This window comes from Lates calcarifer, linkage group LG13 (assembly GCF_001640805.2).
Source record: "Lates calcarifer isolate ASB-BC8 linkage group LG13, TLL_Latcal_v3, whole genome shotgun sequence".
NCBI lineage: Eukaryota > Metazoa > Chordata > Actinopteri > Centropomidae > Lates > Lates calcarifer.
The window spans coordinates 4,946,827-4,969,905 of NC_066845.1; the positions used below are offsets into that span (position 1 = coordinate 4,946,827).

General features: G+C 38.4%; 1 protein-coding gene across 1 annotated transcript; it reads right to left on the minus strand.

The window, feature by feature from the left end:
• Nucleotides 1–5,275: 5,275 nt before the first annotated feature.
• On the minus strand, nt 5,276–13,182 carry LOC108882019 (corticotropin-releasing factor-binding protein). Its single transcript, XM_018674235.2, has 7 exons — nt 13,057–13,182; nt 12,834–12,921; nt 12,120–12,277; nt 10,769–10,979; nt 9,368–9,522; nt 6,600–6,720; nt 5,276–5,889 (listed from the first exon to the last, which is right to left on the minus strand). Exons 1-7 carry the CDS (start codon nt 13,135–13,137, stop codon nt 5,735–5,737), a joined length of 969 nt encoding a protein of 322 aa, XP_018529751.2. The 5' UTR covers nt 13,138–13,182; the 3' UTR covers nt 5,276–5,734.
• Between the last annotated feature and the right edge of the window lie 9,897 nt (nt 13,183–23,079).

The following is a 23,079-nucleotide window of genomic DNA, read 5'->3' on the forward strand; positions in this document are numbered from 1 at the left end:
TTCATGTTTTTCACAGTAGAGGGCAGTATAGGAGAAATCAAAAGGTGGTGAAGTCCATACATATTTGTGTGTGTGTGTCACTTCTCACATTTTTCTTCAATATAATCTTCAATTACTGATATGTTATTATGTAAACAATGTTTCTATGTAAGTGGCCCATGTGGTGCTAGGGTTAGATATTTAATTTTTTGGCATTTTCTTGTTTTAGGAATCTATGCATTGTGTTTTGCCTGTAAAACCAGCAATATAATCATGATATGGTTGAATACAAAATAACAGATATGACTGATATTAAACTATATTAAAAGCCACAGACCAATTTAAAATTTTTTTTACAATCCAACAGCAGCCAGGCGTCACAGTTTGATTTACTGGGGTAATTATATTGCAACTGTGTAATTAATGGAGATTTTTGTGTAGAGAGGTTATATACCGATTGACCTGATGTGCACTTCTGAAAGAGCAGATCAAAACCACACCCAGCTGATTATCAGCCCTAATCTCTATTCACAGTGACTGCATACTTTATAAACAAACTAAAGGTTGGTCACCCTTGAGATAATGTGGTCTGCAAAATAAAAAGCAAAAATAAACAACAGGGTTTTCACCATTATGCAATCACTCCAGTTTCAGGACATAACTCTTCTGTCCTTGTGTAAACTGTATTCATCATAGATCTCAGCTCTCCAGAAATTCACTCTCTAATGTTTGTGGTTAATATTTCTTTATGTCATCATTAGGTAGTAAAAGATGTATTGCTGTAAAAAGTCATATACAGATCTACACTAAAGACCGACATACTGACATATTTTGAATTAACTCCCACAAACCTCTACTTGATCTATGCAGTGAATTAAGAATTTAATTACCACAAATGTATTTTGTTTCTGTAACTGAAATTGCAGTAAAATTCATAACAATATGTTCTGAGTCATGTTGATATAAAAAAAATAGCTATTGCACATTAGTCACTAAAATGACTCTGGATAGACACAGGACAGTACAATTACATTTTGTAAGATGGTAAGTGATAACAAATTCTGATCCCTTATAGTAAATCACATGTAGTGTATGAGCAATGTGCTGTATATAACTTGTTATGATATGTTTGCTCTGGGGTCAGTTGCTGATGTCAACTTGTGAAGTAGATTGATTTAATTCTCTCTAAAGAGGCAATGAGAGCCACAGAGCTAGGATTACAGATAAACTGGTTGCAAAATATTGAGCAATGGATGTGTGTTTTTCACCAAGGAATGTTCATTTATGGGTGTAAATGCTCACTGTCATTATTTGTCTTGCTGTGAAGTCAGGCTGATTTATGTTCTTTCTATCAGGCATGTACAACATATACAATTCCACATCAGCGGGGGTTTGTTTGCTGCCATTCTCTCCAACTTCCAATGTGAGCCAAGCTGTCAGGTAAAAGGATCAAGCTGTTTGATTGTTCTGGCTGCCCTTGCATTTTAAACACTGTGATCATGTCATTTTACATTGCTGGATCATACTACATAGACAATTAAATTTGATTTACTGTATGTTTACAAACCCCAAGATACTGTAGAGTAACAAGTGTAGGGATAAGGCACTTTTTCATCCATCATCACATTCAACCTGGATCACAGTTTTGTTTAGTAACCTCTACAGCACCCCTAATAATTTCAGTTAAAGGAGATGTGTAAAATGTTATCTTAACTAAAATAATAAAAACTAAATGAAACAAAAACAACAGCCAAAACTATGAAAATATACCCAGGTTGTAAAAAGACTTTTTCTCTTATACAATAACAACATCTGGAGTCATACAGTCAGCCATCCCGCCACTGAAAATATGCAATTTTTAAAAATAATTTTCACTCTAACCATATGGTAAGTGACCCAGGAATGTCTACAAATCTGTCAGGGAGACAATCACGACATATAACATAACGCAGAGCAGTGGCTAAACGTAGCCAAGTACCTTTACTCAAGCACTACTGCTAAGTACTTAGAATAGGTAAGTATTGCAATAATTCTGAAGTATTTGAGTTCTCTTACTTACATTTCAGTGCAAAATATTTTATAGATTTTAGCATGAGTGCTGCACAATAGATGGTGTTAGTTATGGTATGTTATCAATTTGATGTCAGAATTAATCAGGGAGAGTCAGTTAAAATGTCCTTAAAAGAAGGATGTCATACTCTCAGATTCAAACGTCATGCAGACTAGTCCTCTGGACTCTGGAAGCACAAAAGGGACTGTGTCTACCACTTTACATTGTGGCAATATCATAAAACTAAATGATTCCCTATGAACATATTGTACTGTAGATTAATACTACCAAAGTGAAACCTCATATTTAGAATAGTCCAACACAAAAAAAGAAAAGAGAGAAATAGGGAGAATGAATAAAGAAGTAAAATGACAGTAATAGATTTCTCTCTCTGTGGAATATTCACTCACTAGTCCAGTGTGAATAATGTCTTAAATAAACATCATTTCCTCTTTCTGTTTCTTCAGTGTTATTAATAACAGAAGCATGTCTCTTCCAGTACAGGGTCACATTTCAACCACAGGGACTTGTGACCCCTCTTGGCCCAACAAGTGACAAACTCATTTCCAGTCCACCATCACAAGCCACTATAAATACATTACTGACTATTCAAGACTGCTGTGCCCAATGCTAGAAACAAATAATCAGACTTTATCCCTTTCGATGGCATCCAAAGTGCATTTCATTCTCTAATGAAGACTGAAAATTGCAACACATCGAGCGAAAAAAGACATCCGCTGGTTAATTGAATCATCACGGTTGAGCAGGTTTGAGATTAATTCCACGTAAGGAGAAGATCAAAAGCGAGCCAGTTAGAAGGATGTCGAGGGGAATAAGAGCACTGAGGCTTGTGGGATAATCCCATTAAGAGCTGCACATTCATTCAGACAGAGGATCCACAACTGTACAGTATGTAAGAGATTAGGGCTAAACAGTAAGTGATGGAGAAGGGTCACAAACAAACCTGTATTCTAACAGTTATAGAACATTGTGGTGTATTATTCTGTGCTCTCAGTATAAAGCCTTTTTAATTATTATTTCAAGCAATGATCAGCCACTATGAAAGCTATTTAAGAGTTTGTCTCTGGAACAGATTGGATTAGGGCACAAAAAATAAGAGAAATGCATGCGTCATTGCTTAATACTGATTGCCAAGGACATATTTTAATACACTGGTGTACACATACACATTTACATTTTACATATACACACACATGTATCAATGCAGGGTTTATCAATGACGTCTTCTCTGACTACACTGTAAGCATTTGATCTAAAACTAGACTAGTCTTCTAGATTCTATGTGTCTGTGGGTAAAATAAACATTTGCATACCACACAGTGTCCATCAAAACCATATGCCAACAATGAAGGGCAGTAATTTAAACAAAGGTTCTAAAGCAATGGTAGTGGCTCTGTGAGATTATATTTACACAAAATAGTCCTTTGAGGAAATGCAAATGTTACGCATGACAATGTTAACATTTGGATGTTATAAGGTATAATGTTTAACATGTTCATCATCTTAGTTTTGCATGTTAGAATGCTGGCATTTGCTAATAATTAGTACAAAACACAAAGTACAGCAGAGGCACATGGAAAAGTCATTAGTTTTGCAAAAATTTGGTCATAAACCAAAGTACTAGACCAATAAAAATTTGGAATCACTAAAGTTACTACAAATTATCCTGAAGGGGTCATAACTGTCTGTACCAAATTTCACGGCAATCCCTCCCATAGATGTAGAGATATTTTACTGAAGCCCACAAATGTCCACAGTTCAGGTCACGTTTTTTTCATCTTAGAAATATTTCATAAACACTTTCATTACCCTTAAAGACATAAAGATCATTTGACATGCTTTTATTTCAGCATGCCTTTATTATTGCAGCAGCATTTTTACTGGTCTTAGCCAAAAATCCACTGATCCGCTCCAGATTGTACTCTGGCTTTTTCGAGAAGCATCACCACATCACTCCTGTTTTGCTTCCTTACACTGGATCTTACTGATTATGTTTGACCTTTTAGTTCCATAGGAGCCAGTCTGAGGTTTGAGATCCTCAGGCAGAGGTCTTTTATCTGATACAGAGACCCAGTTGAAGACTAAAAGGGACAGAGCATTTGCAGTCATAGTCCCAAGGCTCTGGAACGACCTGCCTGCCTACCTGAAGAAATCAGGTGAGCCTTTAGGGATTCATCCTTTGGGGACCTTAACTGACAAAATTTCATGACAGTCCATCCAATAGTTGCTGACATATTTCAGTCTCTACCAGAATGGTGTTGCAAGATGTGAATCTTCAGACCAACTTTAAAATCTCTGCTCCCTCATCACCTGTCATGATTAATCTTACAGATTCACTAGGTCTCATAAGATTTGAACCCTCAACCTCACAACTACCTGGCTGTCTTCTAACAACTATTTGGTTAGATATTTGAGCTTTCTTTCTTAAGGCTTTTCAGTCTTTCCTTTGTGCACCAGCCTTCATAAATTTACTAAGTACCATAAGAAATAATTCAGGTACCAGCAAAGGGGTGGATTCGAACCAGCTGCTCTAAGACAACACTATGGACACAAACAAATCCACCCCACCACTAAGTACCCATCACATGAGGAACCTCTCTTGGACTGCTTTAAGGAGTCTTACAAGGATTAAGGTCTCAGGATTTGTAAGTTATCTTCCATGATCTAATAGTTTATGTTGTTAGGTTCATTACAGAAAAGATTTGTTTGAGAATCTCCTAATATCTCCTCCACATTGCTATTAGTAAGAACTACAATTACAAAGCAGTAATTGTAGTTCTTACTGTCAATGGTTGTATGCCTTCACCAACCAGTCAAGTGGCAGTTAATTAGCATGTATATTCTTGAATTACGGCCAAAAACATGTTTCATGCCATCACAGACCTTGACCTCTGACTACCAAGTTGTAATCAATTCATCCTTGAGTCCAAGTGATTATTTATGCCAAAGTTGATGGGATTCCCTTGAAGCGTTCACTTTTGCAAGACTGTTTTGTGAGGCCACAGTGACTTGATCTTTGACCACCACATTCTAATCAGTTCATCAGTGAGCCCAGGTGAATATTTTGAAGAAATTACTTAACTGAGATAGACAGATGGACATACGAACGGATGGACAACCCAAAAACATAATGCCATGGCAGAGTGAACATGAAGTTCTAGAATGGAATAGAAAACAGCTCATGAGGACAGAGTCACTCACAAAAGTAGAGCATTAAAAATGTGCTTTATCATGCAAGTCATATTTATTTTTAAATTGTCAAGGTAATATAAACAGAGGAGACAACACAGATGTAAAACCTCCCAAAGAATACTGAAACTGATATCAAGTAAGAACAAAAGTGGGAGGGTTTGAAATGAATGCTCTTGCCAAGAAATATAATGCATCACAGATTTTCATGACAAATGGCTGAAGAGAAAACAATTAAATTCATCATAATCCATAAATTTGAAATTAATAAAAACAGTTCTTCAAATAAATATGCTATGATCAAAGCTAATATAACTAGGACACTAAATAAAATATCTGGCAAAAACAATACAAAATACTTGACAGCATTAGCAAATAGGACATTTTCATTAAATTGGTATATTTACAGAGAAATGAGTAGATGTATGATTGTGTGTACATGTACACATGTGAGCCTGTGTGTGTTTGGGTGTGTGTGTGTGTGAGTGTGTGGTCTCATTCCACAGTGCAGAAGTTATCCAGACTGTTCTCTCGGGTCTTGGGGAGCTCGTTGTGTTCCAGTAGTCGGTACTGGAAGGAAACACGGTTGATATAGTTCCCACTGGACACCAGTCTCACAACTGAATTATCACAACCAATCTTCATCTGGGCTGAAGGGCCAAAGAGAGAAAAGGATACTTTACACTGGAGCACATACAGAGTCTTCTTGTTCTCTAGCCAGTCCTTCTTACTCAAGTGACAAGTGTATGTGTAGGACTAATCTTTTTAATTTAGTCTATTCTTTGTTCTCAGTGTGAAGTGTTTTACATTGCACTAATTCACTGAGATCATGGTAAATTAATAAAGATAATCATAAATAAATATTATTATATAATCATAATAACATTTACATGTAAACATTTGTAGATTTCACCATTAAGAGTGTTTCTGTTATTATGAAGAACTCATCTGCAGCAGAATTTCTATTATTGGAAGCATATGCACTTCAGTGCATATGCATATTGTGACATATGGGATAACAATATGCAGCTGAAATGTGGTTTAAATCTTTTTGTCAATACACAGTGAAATGTGCCAAACTATATTAAAAAATATAAGGGGAATATTCAGTGAAGATCAATGGCAGGCATAGCATACCATAATGATGCAAAGTTCAACACTGCAAACCACAGCATAGTATAGCAGCCTTTTAGGATAGTGCAGGTTAGCATAAGACAATATAGTGTAGTACAGTGTAGTATAGTCAAAGTCCAGTACAAGAAGTCAGATTTACAAATTGTTGCTGTTCTGATGGAAACCTGCTGTTACAATGAAAATCACAGATTCACACTGGAGGTAAACTGGAGGGGCTCAGACTCACCGAGCCCACTGAGGGAGAAACAGAGGTCAGCCACAGGGAACATCTTAGAGGTGTCCACCCCATTCCCTCCTAGCAGCTCCACATAGTCACCAGACCCTGAACAGCCCGACCACACCTGCTTCTGTACAATACAAACAACAAGGTATGATGGAGCTGTCTGCATGTCTCATGTCTGTCTGAGTTTAATATATGAATATGATGATGAGTAGGGCCCTGTTTTCTTTGTATCTTGTGTGTGTTAGCACATGCACAAAGGATGACAGTATAGGTTGGTAATGCAAGCTCAGTTACAAAGTGTTCACAAACTCAGTTTAAAAAGTGTTTAATAAGGAAGGACATGGATTCAGCACATTTGCCAGGTTTCAATGTGTTGGTGAGAAATACTGAAAGTAAACATAACTGTGTTTGTTGACAAAGAAATGCCACAGGATACCTTTCAGTTCCACCTTGGTCTGCAAACTGTCAGTTAGTGTGTAGCAATAATTAGAGACTCTACTATGAAAGGGTTCTATCTAATTATCACACAGGCAGGACTGTTATATCCTGTTGTTGAAAATAATGCCACAGTATATACTCTAAAGCTAAAGAGTACCTCAAGTTTCAGGACTTGATTCATCGTATTTTCTAACTATGCCCATCTTTCATCACATATCCTTTACATAAAATATGATTATATGCAGCTGTATTTGCCTGAAAAATGTTCATACAATTTGAAATTGTATCACTTGAGTCTGGAACACTTACAACTTTCCTCAGTGTTTGAGTAGAAATGTCAGGTTGTTGTATTTGGCCCAGTGAATGCATTACAGTTCATCATAATGTCAGCAGTCTGGCAGCCAGTGTCAGACCCACTGCCAACATCTTCAGAAGTCATTTTGACCTGCCCAGTCTGTTATCAACACGATTTACACCATTGTTGTACTGCTCTAAGAGATTTGGAGTTCATATAGTATTCTTACTGAAAGTTTTTGCAACTGGCTGGGAATCATTAAGTGTATACAATATTTATTACATTTCCATACTTATACATCTGCATATATACATACTTATAATATTCCATTCACCGTTTTTATTTAGAAATTTACATGTTTCAGCTTGGCAAACACGATTAATCAGACTTTAAAGGTTCTGTTCTATGATTTAAACTTATATATAAACTAATATATTCTTAATGGAGCTTATAGTGCTTATATGAACAGAACCTTTTTAATGAAAACAGCTGCCTGCTACAGCCAAAATTATGCTGTGAGAGCAGTAAGATAAAACTAAAACAGTTAAGTTGTCAGTTGAACAGCTAAACAACAAACTGAAACTTATTGTAAAGCTCCATAAAGCAGAGGAGAGCAGCAGATTCAGGTGATAATTCTCTCATTACTACAAGCGATCATTTTGATATTGTTTTCACAGTCATTTGATACATTGTAATTATTAGAATAGCCACTTTAAATATGTTTTGACTCGAGTATTATTCAATACTACAATTCAAACTGATTCCATTGCGTCATGCATCACAAACAGGTCAACAGCTTTGCTGAACATGCAATATAAAGGGTTAACAAATGTACAAAATGAATTGTTTAATGCTCAACCTTGCTAATTAGAGTAGATAATTGAAGCTATATAGATACTTAGTCTAATAACTATGCCAATATAATAATAATAATAACAATATAAACTTTCTTTCTATAGCATTGATTAGACATTTTGCCAAAAATGTGACTTTGCTGCACCTGCTGGGGCAGGACAACTACTGGTAACAGAACACCAGTGTGGGCCTTTATTTGCCAAACAGAACAATGATTTTGGATAACTTTGCAAAACCCTGGATTATTTTCAGTGACAGTGTTTTTTAGAAATTCGCTGCCAATGTTTTCCAGTTGACTACTGCCACGATATCCATACATGGCAAATACAATATGGATAAGGTCAAGATGGGCAAATGAAATGAATTGGTTAAAGGAATAGTTCAACATTTTGGAGAAATATGCTTATTCACGTTTTTCTCCAGTCTTCACACTACACTAAATTAACTGCTTCAAGGTTGTAGCTTCATACTTAATAGACAAATGGGAGAGTGGTATTGATCTCTAACTCTGGGCAACAAAGCCAAAAAGCATATTTCCAAAAATGTTAAACTTCATGATTATTATTTTACAGCAATAAATATAATGAAAATAGTGAAAATAATTTAAATCACTTAAACCAACTTTTAGGGTTTTATGAAAATGTTTAAAATGATAAATTGACTGAATGCAGTATTCAGCACCAGACCTGTGTGGATTGCAGAACAAATCTGTGAGGTGGGCACCGATTCAGAGGTCTGGCACCAGACTATGAAAGCAAGTGTTTCCCTTCTGATTTATTGTTGTGAGATTTGCTTATGCTGAGGTACACTGAATTAGTTTTGACTGGAAGAAGGTTGCTGTATCGTAATGGTGAACTGAAACTTTACTAAATGGAAATAAGATCATGTCAAGTTGTAATAACATAAAGGTTCACGGCTGGCACACTTGTAATCCAACATATGCAGATCTCCTTTTCCAATATCACTGCCTTTACCGAGAACAGCACCGCCTGTTACCAACTGTTTGCAATAACAGAGGCAGTACCACGGTAAAACCAGAGGCCACCATCTCTTTTAAGTGCTGTAATTCTGTCTCTTGAATTTGATCATTCAGATCAGAGAAGAATTTCATTGAAGTGAGAGTACTTCTTCAATAAGCCGTTTTTTTCACCAAGGAAGGAGGATGTGTGTGTGTGTGTGTCACCTGTGGGCTGAGCTCATTGCTTTTGGCCTGTCCCAAGCTGAGTTCTGTCAGTCGGAGCTCCACAGGATAGATGATGGAGAAGCTGCAGTTCCTGCGCTGATGTGGCATCACCATGGTGAAGCTGCCCTCTGGACTCTGAGACATGATGTTACAGGCTATACACGCACGCGCACACACGCACACACACACACACACACACACACACACACACACACACACACATGCACACACACACACACACACACACACACACACAGAAGCAGAGGTTTCAAATTAACAGTTCCCCCATCACCAGAGAAACTCATTATTGACACTTCATGTCACAAATTGGACATAATCAAGGCTGACTGCGGGGAGGGGACACAATTAGGGCTGAGCATGGAAATCCAATTCCAGCTCTGATGACAAAGATAAGAAAATAATGAAATTTGAATTGATAACAGTATGGTAGAATAGATAGACACCAAGAGGAGTCGGAACACTTTACTCCTGCGGGCATGTTGTTCATTTAGAAACACTTTTGTGGTAAAAGAGCCTTGCCAATCAAAGCTGAGGGGGGAATGCTAGAATAAATATAATAGAGGACTATTTGTTCTGCAAGTCTGAACAACTTTTGATTATTGTATGTGTGCGTGTGTGTGTATCATTTTTCCATGTTTATGTGGGTAACATTTACAAAGGTACAGAATGAATATAAATTAAAATAGGGTTTTTTTGGCCAAGATGGGTCTACAGATGTTGAGGGACAGAAAATGTTTGGTGTTACTAATGCATGCATTGATTGTCTATCACATCTTAGCATATATGGACATATTAATACTGTTTTATGGCCAGTTTTATCCAGTTGGGGTGTCACAGCAGAGGCTTGCAATCAGATGAAATAAAGGAACAATACAGTGGACAGCTGCAGTTAATGGCAAATATATGAATAAGACCTCACACATTGGCCTGAGATTTATGCGGTTTCCCTATAGATAATCCATTCAAAACCCCAGTGCTCTTTCTTTGTCTGTCTTTGTCTTAGAGCCAGACTGTGATTGTTATGTTTCTTGACACAGTGTTAACACCGTGTTTGTCAAGCAGCTGGAAAACAGGTGCATCCCTCTCATTCAATCTCTTCCTGTCGCTCTCGGCCTTGATTAATGCTCAACCAAGCGAAAATGTCCAGGAAGAACACACATGCATGCACACAAGCAAGAATGACCAGTCTATCCATCACCTTAAAACACAAAAAAATAACACAAATTGGATTTAGATGTTAGTCCTTGGCCCTTATTTGTATTTTTCTCATGATTTTTTTCCTACAATTTAGCTTTCTCCTTTATGGACTTGGTTTCTGCTTATTTTGCTTTCAAACTTTTAAGCCACAAATTGATCTCAGAGATGCGTGGCAGAACTCACGGAAAGGGTTGTGCAGCTTTTTGACAGTGAGGGTGAAGCCACTGTCGGGGCTGTGAATGCGGAAGAAGATCATGGCGACATTCTGAGAGGAGCGGCTGGTGGCCCCTGGTGCTAGAGAGGAGCAGTAGTCTGTGTAGCGCTGGTGCAGAGGGAGCTGGTGGTCCTGACTGCTGGGGAACTTCTCTCCCTTCAGAACCCAGCCGTCAAACATCTGCAGGTGGAAAGATTTTACGTGAGTTATTTATACGCCATGCCAGGTGAGCATCATAAAAATAGCAAAGACAAAGCAACACTCGCTTTACTCATTTTATCACTTCAGAATTTCACTCATACCTTGTTTTTATTTGGCGACATAATTCTGATATTACTCAGAGGAAAACATCAGTTAGGAGGTGAAACATTGAATTAAAACAATCAATTTAGCTGTATACCACTGCTCCACGCTGGTATCTTGGAAAAAAAAAAAAAAAGAACTAGTGTAAAGCTGGATGATACATAACTATCAGAGGGTGTCAGGTGTCAGTTTTGTGTAGAGAGACTGGTGAAAGGTTAACGTAAATAACATTTAGTTCTATTTTATGACAAGTATAGTGAATTCATCATTGAGTTTACCAATATGCCCATCTCCAAAAATTTATCTTTTAAGTTTGATTCACGCTTACACTGTAGTGTAAAGATAGTAAATTTATTTTACCTTCAAAGGGCAGTTAAGGTGGCTTTTCTATGGCTGTTAGTCCAATAAAAAGTCTAATAAGGCCACGTGAATCTTATTTGATTGACCACCATTATGCAAAGAGATTTTTGTTCCATGAATATTCAGTTAATCATGTTTAAACAGATAAGTGTGCTAAAAACACACACACACACACTGAGTTGTGGTGTTTGGTTTTGTTGAGCATGATGAGCATCTTTCTCTTGTTTAGAGGAACTGATGTGTACAGGTTACACACAGCTGTTGTATATTTCCAGATATGAAAACACTTCAGTCCAGCCTTCCAGCTCTGTCCAGTCAGTATTATGAAGTGACAGGATTCCCAGTCTTTCTCCCTGCCATGCCTTTTTTACCAGTTGGGCCCACACAAAGGGAAACTGCAATGTAACTGGCAGGCTTGGCTACAAAACCAAAGCCTCCTCTTCCCACACTTGCTCTGGGTAATGTGACCAATGCAGAGAGGATCCAGTGTGGTGTTTGGCCCTTAAACACTGCCTTAACCCTGTTTGGCACCAATTTAATCAAACAGAGGAGGATGAAATAGAATTCAGAGTTTAAATGGCAAAGCACTAAACTTCCTGTCCTCCTCTCCCTCCAGAGGCATGTGTGGGTGTTATTTTTGGTGAGTGGGGGGCCAACCTTGATGAAATCACCGGCGCTGCAGTCGATGTTGACGTCAGACAGCTCCAGACTGATGACCTCATTGGGCTCAGCGATGATGAAAGCAGCACAGGCCAGCTGCGGCCGAGACGCCAAGAAGGTGAAGTAGCCGTCAGTGGCCAGCATATCCAAGCATCCTACAGACCACACACTACTTGTTCATCATGGCAGAGGAGGGATTCACAAAACACTCTCATCAATTTTTTGACCATGAGAGACATCATTGATTGAGTTCAGTCATGAACTGTGATGTGTGATGTGTGATGTGTGATGGTAATCAGCTTTATGGTCAAACACAAATCACCTAGTGTTCAAAAGAGACTGAGAGAAGTGTTGAGTGGGGTTGTTGGTTTTTTTGTTAAAACAATAGAGTTTATTTAGCTCTGGGGAGTTTGTGCCAGAATAGACTAAGAGTGTTAAAATAACTCCAGTAACATTGACATTTTTATTATGTTCATTATTGTAAATTCTAAATGCAACTACTATAAAATGTAGGCTATATTCTGTGAAGATATAGATATGGATTGATTGATTGACCCAATAGAATCTGTTTGAACACTAAAGCTGCACTGAACATCTCTGCACTAAATACTTTTAATTATGTGAAGGGCTTAGTTGCTGTTTGCCAAGTCGGTGAGCAGTGTTACGCACAACCAGCGACTGAATAAAGCCATTGTTTACAGCAGCACTTACTGAGAGGTCGGCGGAACATAAAATCTTCTGATTCTCTTTTCTGGTCCAAACTGAACAGAGAATATAATCCATCTGAAGCCTCGTTGTCCTGAATTAAACATGACAGAAATAGGCGTCAAGTTCCAGGTTCCAGCATTACTTTAAAGACATCAGTTTAACCAGCCTGACTTAATCAATAATTTCACCGTGCTTTAGTTCAGCTATTTAAAAAACGTGATCTTACCTCAATGTAGCGACTGAGCCCCATCCTTGATGAAAGGGAGATCAGAAAGAGGAACAGCTGTGCGCGCAGAGCCACCGACATGCTGAAGTGCGTCTCTCGTAAAGTGTTTCCTGAAGCAGAGGGGGGAAATAACGGCGCTGGCTGTGAGGTGGCAGCTTTTATAGCAGCACAGACAGGCAGGCAGGCCTACATCAGAGGGTCACTGGAAAACACTGAGCCGAAGGGGCTCTCGGTGATGTAGATAATGTGTGAAAAGCTGCCATTCAAAGCCACATTAAGGCATTTAAAGACGCTTGCCACTAATGGAAACTAATAACAACTTCGTAAAATTTAAAAACCTGATTAAAAGTCATAATGTATTCCTGCCATAATATTACTTAGTTAGCTATTTAATTGGTAGGTTGTAAATACATTTATCATTGCTAACATGACAAATATTGAAATAAAAATCTAGAGGCACACGTGAATGTTTCACATCTGTTGAATTATTTTACACTTTGTTTTATATTTATAGAATGTCTTTGAATTTTTGGTCAGTTTATGGGCTCATTTAGATGTTTTGTGTAGATGAATGGGTTTTATCCCAGATAAATAAACACAGTGTAATTAAATGATAAGGTCACCTACAGACACGCGTTTTATGGAAACTTCATTTGTAATATATTTATATATTTATATAAAATACTGCACAACCTAAAACATAAATGTAATACCTTATTTTGAGATGAAATGCTTACATCAAACAAGGACACACATGCAAATATGGGCTTATACCCTGGCTATGACCTGGATCCAGTTCCCAAAAGCAGCCCCTTAGGCTTGGATCAAGCAGTCCAAACAAAATGATCTGCAGTGTTTGTGATTGGGAAGCCAGTGAGGGATCATGGGGAAATGGTGGTCTTAAGCTTCTCTTTAATTCCCCTGTGAGGTGCATGTAAACCTTTGCAAGCTTTCTCACCACACTAGTGCCTAGTGCTGGACTAAATCACCTAAGTCATTTTAATTCCTAATATGCATCACTGGTGCTTGTTTTTCTCAACCCCAATGTCATAAATGTCATTTCTAGGAGACAGGGATTGCCTGGAACGGCTCTAGACTACCATCTGCCTCCACTGATACACATGAAATTGCTAGCTGTACCTTATTTTTGCCTTTTATCTCCCCCTCCTCTCATCCTTCTCTCTGCTCTGGTGTCAGTTACTTGTGGCTTCTACAAACTCTAGACTTTACCAGTTTAATTGGTTCACCATGCTGGTTATAGGCATGGACAAGGCAGGACAGACATCCAGGGAAAATTGGGCTAACTTACTTTTGAACTCCCATCTTCCTGTCATTCACAAAGAAATCATGGAAAAGCTTTTATGTGTCTTTCTAAACCAAGAGTTGAGATCAGAGCAGACTGAAAGCTTATCAACAGATCCAATCAGCAACTTCAAACAGTATTTCTATCATTAAACCCAGTACGGAGGACATATTCTGTAATCAGTTAGTTGGTAACGCTAATTTTGTTCAACTCAAGCATACAAAGATCATCACATAATCACACCAGAGGATAGTTGTGTCTAAATAACACAACACACTAGAGTTTGTATGAGTTACACTGCTGCTGCTACTGCAGTAGAGCACCACCAGATTTTGCTAGAGATTGGTCATTAAGTGGACGGCTGTGTTGTTCTTACGTGTCTATGTGGAGAGATATTCACAATATGGCCACTCGCTCAGTTAATACTCAATCAGTGATGCCCCTCTTGGAAGATAATCTGCTGCTGAGACCCAATCAGACAGCCAAAGCACACTATTACTGAGATCTACTGACAAAACAAGAACAAACTGTGGAGAGTCACATTTTGCACAACACAAAGAACTTAAAAGGAGCAGAATGAAGGTACAGGAGAGGAGAAAGAGTCATAAAGAGAGATAATCTGTGATGTAATTTGGTTTGGAGTAACATAGCGTATTCATTTAGATGAGACTAATTGTGGGTGTCCACACTGCCATTGTGAAAGGTCAAACTCAAATGTAGCTGCGTGTAAGAGATGATCATCATCCTGTCAGCGTTCATACGCACTTGTGATAGAACAACCCACACGTTCTCTCATTCATTTGAAATGAAGACGAGCGACTCTGTGTGAAACTCTGGGTCGCAATTATCTTGAGCTAATGATAGCTGACATTTTCTCATAGTGATGAAGGTCTGTGATGTCATACACAGGAGCGAACAATAATGAATACAATGAGTAACATTTAGTTTAACACCCCCTCAGTCCATTGTCTACAATACTGATGACCTATTCAAGGTGTATTACTTTCATTTAAAATCCAGTGGTCAGTGATAATAAGTAGTTGTCTTACAAAGTCCTTGTGCTGAGAAGATGTCTGAAGCTATTATCCAAAGTCTCGCTGCTGAAGTGTGTTTTGCTAATGTGAATGACAGCAGAGGGAAAGGAAAATGTTAGCAAAATGCTACATGGTGTGTGCATGTGTGTGTATTTCATGCGCCGGCATGTGCTACAAGTGCTTGTCCCTTGGCGATTTCAGGCAAATGCTGCCATGTGTGTGATGTGGTGCTGTGATACATACCGTAATTGTTTAAATCCAATTTATTAAATAAATCAATAGATTTTAATGAACAAGTAAACCCACAGTCTCATCATACTGCTCTAAATGATGAACAGATATATCAATTCATATTATGCTGGTCTATTCAGATAGTTCAGCTTCTAATCTAATCTAACATAATCATATCTAACCCCTCTTCCCCTATTACCACCCCCAGACCCTCACGCTCTCCCTGAAAACCCTGAATGAATGGAATAACATCCTGTGCTGCCTAGAGATGAGCTTGCTGTGCAAATGTGTCACACTAGAAAAGTCAGGGTAAATAAAATGCAACAGTGGCAAGAAAAAAATCACCAATTTCATGAAAACATGATTCCACTCACATGTCACTTTAAAACATACATTATATATTGAGTTAAATATTAGAATCAGTGAATTTTGTTCAGTGTACAAAAGTTGGCAGATGTCACCACATGGATGTTGGTGAAAATATAACATGAAATTCAGATATGTTTGAAATGAAATGAATTAAGAAAGCTCCCTGTCCTCATTACTAAAATAAATCTTAGTGAAAGTGTCAGCTGCCTCTGTCTCAAAAGAAAAAAGACTACAACGCCATCTGGTGGCAAATGTAGGACTTATTTTGGGTCTAGGAGGTCCACCTCAATGCAAGAACCATATTATATATATATATATATATATATATATATATATATATATATATATATATATATATATATATATATATATATATATTTATTTATTTATTTATTTTTTTCATCAGAATTTTCTTAAAGGCATAAGCAGTAAAGAAAATTTAAAGAAGTGTTATTTTGGAGTGCCCTCTGTGCCTGTGATAGTTGCCTCAGCTGGCCAGATGTGACAGTCAGGTACCCCTCCATGTGGTCAAAGTAAAATCACAATGATTTTTGACTCCAGACATTAGTATCTTAACCCTGCCTTGTATCCCAGCATGCAGCCTCCTTCTGCACACCTGCTCCCCATCAAAGACAGCATATATAGCTAAGTATTCTGCTTTGTTGTTCATTGTGTGCTGACTCACACACACACACGCTCCTTGTGTGGATCTGTCTGTCAACGCAGCGGTCCAGCCCAGCTCTCCTTACTGCCTGACTGACCCATTCATCTCCTGTGGGGGCCGTAATGAGCCGACCCTCCCCGTTTGGACCGACCTGACAGAGAGAGATTACTTTAAAGCCTGCATGGATTTTCTTGCTTGTCCCCTCCTCCCCATCCCTCTCCCCTGAAAGTGGTTAATTCAAAGTACATTAATGAGGAGCGATGGATAACACACTCTTCTTTTAATTACCTTCCAACAGGGTTTCGTCAGAGGAGGTCTGGTGACTCCCATCTGATGCTAGCCTGTTTGTTTCATCTGCTTTTACTGGTAAAAGTATTTTATCTAATGAATTTTGTACTCCTCTGGATAAATTATAATGAATCATTTATGGGTATGTCATGGAGACACTATATGTTAAGGTAAGAAATAACACGATATGGAAAATACATTGTCTTGGTTCAACTTTGATTCACTTATTCTCTGTAAGCACATGCAAGCTTATTCAAAAACATTATACAACTATTTTTCCTTAAAATAACTGCTTCGAAATCATTTTGATGGTACAATGACTTGTAATAGGGAGAATGGCGTGTGTTCTTGCACTATGTAACTTGGGCTGAGTGGGTACGCAAGAAGCGCGTAAGGTTTACAACACTCTCACACACAGGAGAAGCTAGCTTAACCCCTTTGCTGAATTTTATGTTTATTGTCTGAGTGATTTGTTTTCCGAACATGAGCTGTCAGCTTCTATGGGTATGCTGCTTCCAGTACCTGAAACCAATTGGACAACAATCAACAGAATGTAATGCACCAGCGTCTTGTAATCACCACTTCTGACTGAGGCCACTGTTGCTGCTGGTCAGCAAAAATTACTTAATGTTACTTTAATGTCTATCAAACACTTTCCTGTGTTAACTAATTAGTTTATTTTACAAACCTTGATTCTAACAGTCTTTAAGAATATAATTGTGTGGTAAAAAAAAAAAATGTTGATTTTACTGAGGTACTGTACATTCCTGAGAGAGCCACTGGAACATTTTGTGAAGAGCTTTTTGTTTTCTTTGGCCGGGTAAGGCAACAAACACATTGTGCAGTGATGATTGATGGTGCATGCAGATGAAGAGAATAATTCTACATAATAGTATAATTACAGAGTGCACTGTGGAATAATTGTTCCAGAGCAGCGAGGGACCTCTTTACCCCAGGAAATACAATCAGGCAGACTGACACAATCAGACAGCAGTGGCCCAAAATGTAACTAAAAAGAGGCTGAGGGAGTAAAATCATTACTTAAAACAAAAACTCCAAACTTCCTTGTTTGATTAGAGAGGAAATAATTTCCACAAGGTTTTTTTTTTTTTTAAATCATCACATCACATTTATATCTGTATACTCTAATTTGTTTTGTTGTGTTAGCTTAGTCATTGCTTACTCACCCACGCCTGATCCTAAATCCCAATTAATGTGATCCTGCATCTCCAATCTTGGCCTGGTACAAAAACACAAGACAAAGTTGAAATTAATGCAAATTATGGAGGGACATTAATGGTACGTTCTCTTGTAAGATCACTTGTTCTTTCAAACAAACACCTCATATCAGAGTGATGTGTTTTAGTCAGATAATAATCAGATAATAGTCATATAATAATCATAGGGTACCTGCTGGGTTAATGATTAAGGACCATTTCCTGTCTTTATGGAACAAAATTAGGTTTTGCAGATCACATTCATATTTCTATAAAGTCTCAGGAGGCTACTATATGTCAGATCATGATTTAGGAATCAGTTTTTGAGCTGCAAGCAGTGACCATCTCCAGTTACTGCTATATAAAGGAAAGAGCGTCAACTGTCTTTGTATCTAATAATAACAATAATAATAATACATTTTATTTATAAGCACCTTTTCTGAACACTTAAGGGCACTGTACAATATACAATAATCAATAAAACTGTACAATAGACAATAATCAATAAAGCTGTATAATAGACAATAATCAATAAAGCTGTACAGTATATAATGATCAATAAAACAACAATGGATAAAATCAACATATAAAAGAAATGTAGGGCGGTGAAGTTGCAATAGGATGATTAAGAGTAGGCAATCTTAAACAGATGGGTTTTGAGTCTGGATTTGAAAACAGGAAAGGAGTCAACGTTTCAGAGAACTGGGGAGCTAGATGCTCCTGTCCTGTGATCCATGTATGTCAGTGGCTTCCTGAAGCACCTGCTGGCCAGAATAGACTATTGTACCACTGTATTGCAACCAGGTTTTCATAATAACCTGGGCCTCAGGTATTGGGGCAGGAGGAGCCAGGGGCAGCATAATCTGCTTCCTTTAACTCAGTTCTGACTGATCCTGTATATATTCAGTTAGGATGCATAAACTATATATTGTCCCCTAAACACACAGCTTGAAGTTCCCTGACTAAAGTTCCCTCAAACTCTGAAACATGTCTGCTCAGGGCAGGTGGGTGGGCCTTTTACACTCAGTAAATGTGTTCCTTCATCATTCAGCCTCCACTGTGGTCTGGCCAGTCTTTTCCAGCCTAATAAACATTGATTAGTCCACATAATCAATGCACTCAATGACAATGATTCAGTGCACTGCATAAATGTATCGACTGCAATCAGTTATAAACAGCAGCCCTCTTTTTCATGCATTTTCTGCATTTTATTAGCTATGTTTTGATGGAACAATAATTGTAAAACTCTCTGTAGCATCAACAGACATATTTCATTAAGTGATACAAAGATGAGATAAAATCTATTGACCATCTGTCTAGATTCTTAAAAAATAAATAAATAATTGTATGAATGAATATAAAAAACATTTTTGCACATCACTGTGATCCTCTCCTCAGCCACCAGAAGGTGGCAATGTTTAGCTTCTGTTGGATTTAAAGTACTGACAGCTCCTGGTTGCTTCCTTACCATGAAGGGGAAGGTGAGTGAGGTGAGTGAACTAAATAAAAAAGACATATGACCAGGTGTCTGTTTCTACAGTGCTTAAATTCAGTTAGAATCAGTGGATTCAGATTTGGAAATGAATCAGTACAACTGTTGGATATTTTATCCACAGAACTATACAGTAATACAAAACTAGTTTAGCCACCTGCATTCAGGTTCAGCATGTAAAAGGACATCTAACCTGTCAGTCTGGTGTGAGGAGAGTTTTTGGGGAATACCATAACACACCTACCTACCCTCATACAGTTCAACAGCACCATCTAAAATCCAAAAGAGAGCCATGTGATATATCATCTTTCACTCAACAGTTGAAATCAAAAGAAAAACTGCAGAAGGAAAACCCCAACATCAGGCATGTAACTTTTCTATTCCTGGTTTCTGTGGCCATGCATGACCAGGTCATGTAATGAATGTTGATAAAGTAGAAAAGCCGGTTTAATCAGGACGGATCACTGTGCAGAGGTGGAGAATGTCAGAGAGAGCAGGCACAGCTGCTTAGTGAGAAATCCAATATTGACTGTCGGGATAAATGTCCTGCATATTCTCTCATCTGTCCCAGGGGCCTTGGTATTATGCCTCTCACGTTAGCACTCCTAATTGGATTAAAAATGGCTTGTTATTGGGAGAAAAATGACTGAGAAAACTATCATGATTATTGCCTCTCAACAATGTTGGCTCCCAGAGCTGACGAGGTGAAGTAATTGTTGTGGCGTTGGAAAATGTCAAAATCGGGTGATGCAGTCTCTTTTGAAACAAACAGTTGCTTTGATTGATTGTGTTTTAAGATCAAACCAATGGGAGACAATGCAGTCACATTCAGTGACTCATTCACTGTCTTATCCTGATAATATAAAACAAGAAATGTCACATCAAAGTCCAGCAGTTTCTTTCTCATTTTATACTTTTCAGATTGTTATATAATCAGCTAGACTTTGTGTGTATGTCTAAGTCTGTAGGTAGACATACTATATGCATGCACGCATGGCTGTGAATGCATGCATGAAAAGAAATTGAACAGATAAATCCATCAGACGTCCACCGGGTTTTGGTTTGTATACCACCAGGAGCGCCCATTAACAGAAAATAAATGCTTGACGCCATAAAGCTGACAGTGTCTCATTCATACTGACACTCTGGCTAAATTACACATAAAAGCACTGATAACATCATCATTAAATATTGATTTTAAGGATGGCTGAAACAAAAACGCATCCACACGTATTCTGCAGATGAGGGAATTTGGATGAGAGTCAAAGCAGATTGGGCGGAGGGGTGTTTTTTTGTTTTTTGTTTTTTTAAAAAGCAGTCTACAGTGGCTTCTGGTGAGAAAAAAAGATGGACGGAATAGTAGCGGAAGAAGGAGAGGAGAGAGTAAGAAAGGGGGGAGAGAGGGTGACAAGTAGAGTGAGGTAAAGGGTTGAGGGGAGGGGGTGGGTTTAGAAAGAGATTTAAGGCTGAGGCTCAGAGCAGATGTTAGTGTTGATGATGATGGATGCAGGTTGTTGAGATGCAGAGTTGTTATCATGAGAGGCACTCGCAGCCTCCTCACAGCACACTTTCCCCCCAGATGTCACTGTGTGTATGTGTGTGTGTGTGTGTGTGTATTATACAGTAGTGGAGATGCTGAAATGATCAAGCCATGAGCCAAAATTAAGGTAAACACCTAAAATCTTTTGTCTGTGTGGATTTTTATAAAGTTGTACATGAAAATTCTTCAATGTGAGAAATGTCCTCCTCGGTCTGAACTCAGATCAACTACAAGCAATCATGACAACGAAGAGAAGCAAAGAGACACAACAAAGGAGAGTTTAGAGACTGATTGGCACAGATGAGGCTAATGAACAACTATTTTTTACATTCTAAGGCACAAACACAGTGAAAGGCAACTTCCTCTGAAGGCCTAAATTGGATTAATTTGAAGATTTTTTTCCCTTTTATCTCACACAGGAGAGAGGTTACATTCTCTTGTAGTAAACTGTGTATCGCTGGGCTACCATATACATCCCTGCAATAATCCAAATTCACCAAAAAACAACACACATTGACTGCACACACACACATACATACACATACATAGGCAGCAGGTGGTGTGTGTGTGTGTGTGTGTGTGTGTGTGTGTGTGTGTGTTTGTGTGAATGGGATATGTTGAGTGGTAACCTGCTCTACACTCTAACCAGATAAAAGGTGCAGGACAGAAACATGTCGGTAATTGATTGCTAATTAGTTCTTTTGTTGTCGTCCATTGTGTCCTGACAGAGCTTTGCCCCCGGGCTGTCTATTCTCTCTCTCACACACACACACACACACACACACAGATTCTCTGGCCTTGCAGCGAGGAGGAAATAAGCATAGCCAGTTCCACAATGAGACAGACTGATGTAACCCCAGCAAGCAACAGAAGCAGCTTCACAAAGCCTCCGTTATTGAACTCTTGAATGCAAATACAGAAGACTTGACAGTGAGAATTGTGGGTTTTTTTTTCCTTTCACCTCACAGGCATTCTCAGACAGAAAAGCATACATGCCAGTTCCCATGTTTCACGATGAGGTGACAACCCACCCCCACCCCTCCTCAAAAAAAATGTCCAGCTGCAATGTTCTCCCTCAGCTGCATTCTGCTTTACAGTATGAGTTGCAGCAGACTATGTGCCATTTCCACTGAGTTGCTATACCCACATCTCTCTCCCTCTCTCATCAGTGCATGAGAAATTACCTAATGAGGAATGGGTCGCACATTTCCACAAACTCATTAACCCGCGAGCGAGTGAGACTAATTGCAGCGTTTGGGTAATGTGATTTCACATCTGTTACTGCAGCCCAGGACACAGTAGTCAGCATAGGGCTGGATCTGGTGGGCTGTGCCGTGCATAGAGCTAGATCTACCAGAGCACTGCTGCGGCTCCAGCCTGGATGGGTGGAGCAGCAGTCAGTTTGGCTGTGGTTAGAACATTTGATCAACTGTTGTCATGAAATATCTTGTAATTACATGCTTCTGTGGGAATGGGTGGGCCACTTGCATTCGTCCTGAAAAAAAAAAATTTGACTCCTGCTGGGTCAGAGCTGGGATGGGTGATGCAGAGGTAAATTTATATTTAAAAAATAAACAATAACCTTATATTATAATGCAAACACTCATTAAATTAAAAGAAAAAAGTGGTATTATTTTTGCCTCTTCTCTCTGTTTACCAAAAGACCATTTATTTTGAAATTTACCATCAGACTGAGGGAGTTTGGCCAGCTCCTCTCCACAAATAAATGGGTTTAACATCCATTTACATCCCTAAATCACATTGATATTGGTTTATACTGTTTGACTGTAACCTTCAATGAGTGTAAACAACTGATAACAACATATCTCAGTTTCTTCTACGCATTCACTGCGTGTCGACTATAAATTTACCCAAGAAAAAGTAT

What these genes read in the sequence shown, in the direction of transcription:
- LOC108882019 (XM_018674235.2), bottom strand. Translation starts at nt 13,137, where the DNA reads ATGTCGGTGGCTCTGCGCGCACAGCTGTTCCTCTTTCTGATCTCCCTT. An exon ending in GGCTCAGTCGCTACATTGAG is followed by an intron (nt 12,922 to 13,056) that starts GTAAGATCACGT and finishes TGTTTAATTCAG; the next exon opens with GACAACGAGGCTTCAGATGG. An exon ending in TATGTTCCGCCGACCTCTCA is followed by an intron (nt 12,278 to 12,833) that starts GTAAGTGCTGCT and finishes TGTGGTCTGTAG; the next exon opens with GATGCTTGGATATGCTGGCC.